The sequence below is a fragment of the Triticum dicoccoides genome, chromosome 5A (genome assembly GCF_002162155.2).
Source record: "Triticum dicoccoides isolate Atlit2015 ecotype Zavitan chromosome 5A, WEW_v2.0, whole genome shotgun sequence".
NCBI classification, from domain to species: domain Eukaryota; kingdom Viridiplantae; phylum Streptophyta; class Magnoliopsida; order Poales; family Poaceae; genus Triticum; species Triticum dicoccoides.
Window position 1 is genome coordinate 124,080,550 of NC_041388.1, and position 2,375 is coordinate 124,082,924.

The following is a 2,375-nucleotide window of genomic DNA, read 5'->3' on the forward strand; positions in this document are numbered from 1 at the left end:
CCCAGGAGATCTCTTGGTAAATTCCCTGCAAGATAAAACAAATATTAGATCCACCCTCTGTAAACTGGACTAGATAACTGAAGTTATTGATTGTTGTCATTGCTCCGAATAAGCAATTGACCCTGGGATTTGTACCAAGGACTACTTAGCAGCAATCAGCAATTCGTATGGTGAACATATAATGTTCTGTTCGCATGTTATACTCATCATCTAATTTGCAGTTGCATGCCATATATACTTAGCAGTATAGTAGCATTATCTGTTGAATGTAACATCATGTAAACAGAGGGCAAAGCTGATAAAAGTATATTTACTTTGCTAGTACTTCTATGTTGGTTGATAGTTTAGTGACATGCTATTTGTGTACCGGAGGTGTTCGAAGGTTGCAGTTTGTGGCAAACCTTTATTTTGGGTGGGCTATCTTGATTCTGCCGTTGTCATTTTATTGCTTTTGGTCGTTGGCAGTACTTCAACCAAATATTTGCTGTAACTTAATGTTAAATGCTTGTCTAGGCTATCTTTTCATGCAATCATGCATCTTGTAATATTCTGCTCACTGCTATACTCTGTGCCCAGTTTTCTTCATGTGATTATGCTTTCTATGATATGATACTTATTTCTAAAACCAATATTTGGTGTAAATATGCCTTGTATAATGTACAGTACAATTGTAAAACTGTTCTCTGAATTTATTAGTCTCACATTGTGGTTGGGCAGCCTTGTTTAGTTAATGGTCTATTAATGGTACAGTTTCAGTACTCAATATAGATCTGTCGGTGCACCAACTGCCCATATTATTGCTAGCATTCTTTTTATGGAATTAGATGGATCCATGCACATCAGGGCAGGAAAAACCTGCATCTACAATGGAAGAAAAACAGTTTTAGCTAGATTGCTAGGCAAGATGCAGTAGTCTTCATCCATACATTAAAAGAATGTAAGTGGCAATGGAAATTAAGAAAACCTGAAGTTTATAAGCAAAATAATTGGCCACATCTTGACACCATTTGTTGGGCCATTCATATTCCAAGATTTGCACTCATGCTTAATTGTTAGCTTAATATCAGTATGTGACAACGTCTAGAATGATGTACTTATATGAAGAAACGTTGATATGAATTGTGAGAAAAGGAACACATTTTTTATTGTGTGAAGTGAACCTAGGTGAATGGGAATTGTACTTTGATAAACTAGAAGGCACACTTTTCCTATTTCCTTGCATTTTCTGGTATACACAGCTGCTTGAACTAGTTGTATGCTTGCTCATTGCAGATGATGAAGAAGAGGCACAAGATCGAGAGAGAGCTTAGCATCGGTGACGAGGTCGGGTGGTCAAAGAACGTCAAGACGGCAAAAAGCAACCCTACCCTCGCTGCGATGAACAAGAAGTTTGGGATGATCCACGGTCTCTCATCGCTGGCCAACATCTTGTCGTTCGGCAGCCTTGCCATGCACTCCTGGTACCTTGCCAGCAAGCTTGAGCTGTGAAGTGTACAGGCACCCAGCTTGACCACGGACACACGGTTGAATCTAGTATCATCACAATATGCCTATGCTTCGTTCTAAAAGCGGCTACATGTTATGAGCTTGCAAACAGATTTAATTGTAGACTTGACTTTGGATGATTGTACTTGAAACAACTTGCTGGAGGAAACGTTACCGGTTACCCCGTTACTGCTGCCAAATGCTAATAGTATGTCTCGTGAGAACTTTCCTCAAATCCCCGATAGCTGATTTTTTTTTTTTTTTGAGCGTCGATAGCTGAATTGCTTTGTGTGAAGTTCGTACAAGGAGTTTTAGGGTTGGGGGAGTGGCATTCCCATCCGCCCAGTCTGGTTCCTACGGCAGCGCCCTGCAGTTACAGAATATATCCTACACAGGCTCCACAAATGCTATGTATCGCTTGTTGTGAGCATTAAGCTTCTGATCGCTCACTAGCGTACGAGATGGGGCGGCTCATTAGGAAGGTTTCTGAACCTTTTTTTAATACTGTTCTATCTGTTTTATTTTTGTATTTTGTTTTGGTTTGCTTTCCCATTTTTTCAGTTCCTTTTTTTTCAAAAACTCACAAATTAAAAAAAGAAAAAATCTTCAAAATTTACTTAGAAATTGTTCCTGTTCTTAAAAAATGCTTGAAATTTTAAAAAGGAAATAAATTTTAAAAACAAATTGGGATTACAAAAATTATTCACAATTTCAAGAAATGTTCACAAACATTTTGTGTGTTACTTTTACTGATGTTTTGAATTCAAGAATATTTTTCATTTAATGATTTTTTGAATTCGTGAATCATTTCTTAATTCACGATTATTTTCTGAATTTATGAACATTTTTTTAATTTCCAACAATTTTTTCAACCGTGAACTTTTTTTGTA

General features: G+C 37.2%; 1 protein-coding gene across 1 annotated transcript in view; it reads left to right on the forward strand.

Moving 5' to 3' along the window:
* The window catches only part of LOC119300090 (transmembrane protein 205-like), a 2,670-nt gene extending 961 nt beyond the window's left edge, over positions 1 to 1,709 (forward strand). Inside the window, exon 3 of the mRNA XM_037577159.1 lies at positions 1,273 to 1,709. Coding sequence (XP_037433056.1) covers positions 1,273 to 1,488 — 216 coding nt within the window. The 3' untranslated portion in view covers positions 1,489 to 1,709. The remainder of the gene's footprint in view (positions 1 to 1,272) is intronic.
* Positions 1,710 to 2,375: the final 666 nt, after the last annotated feature.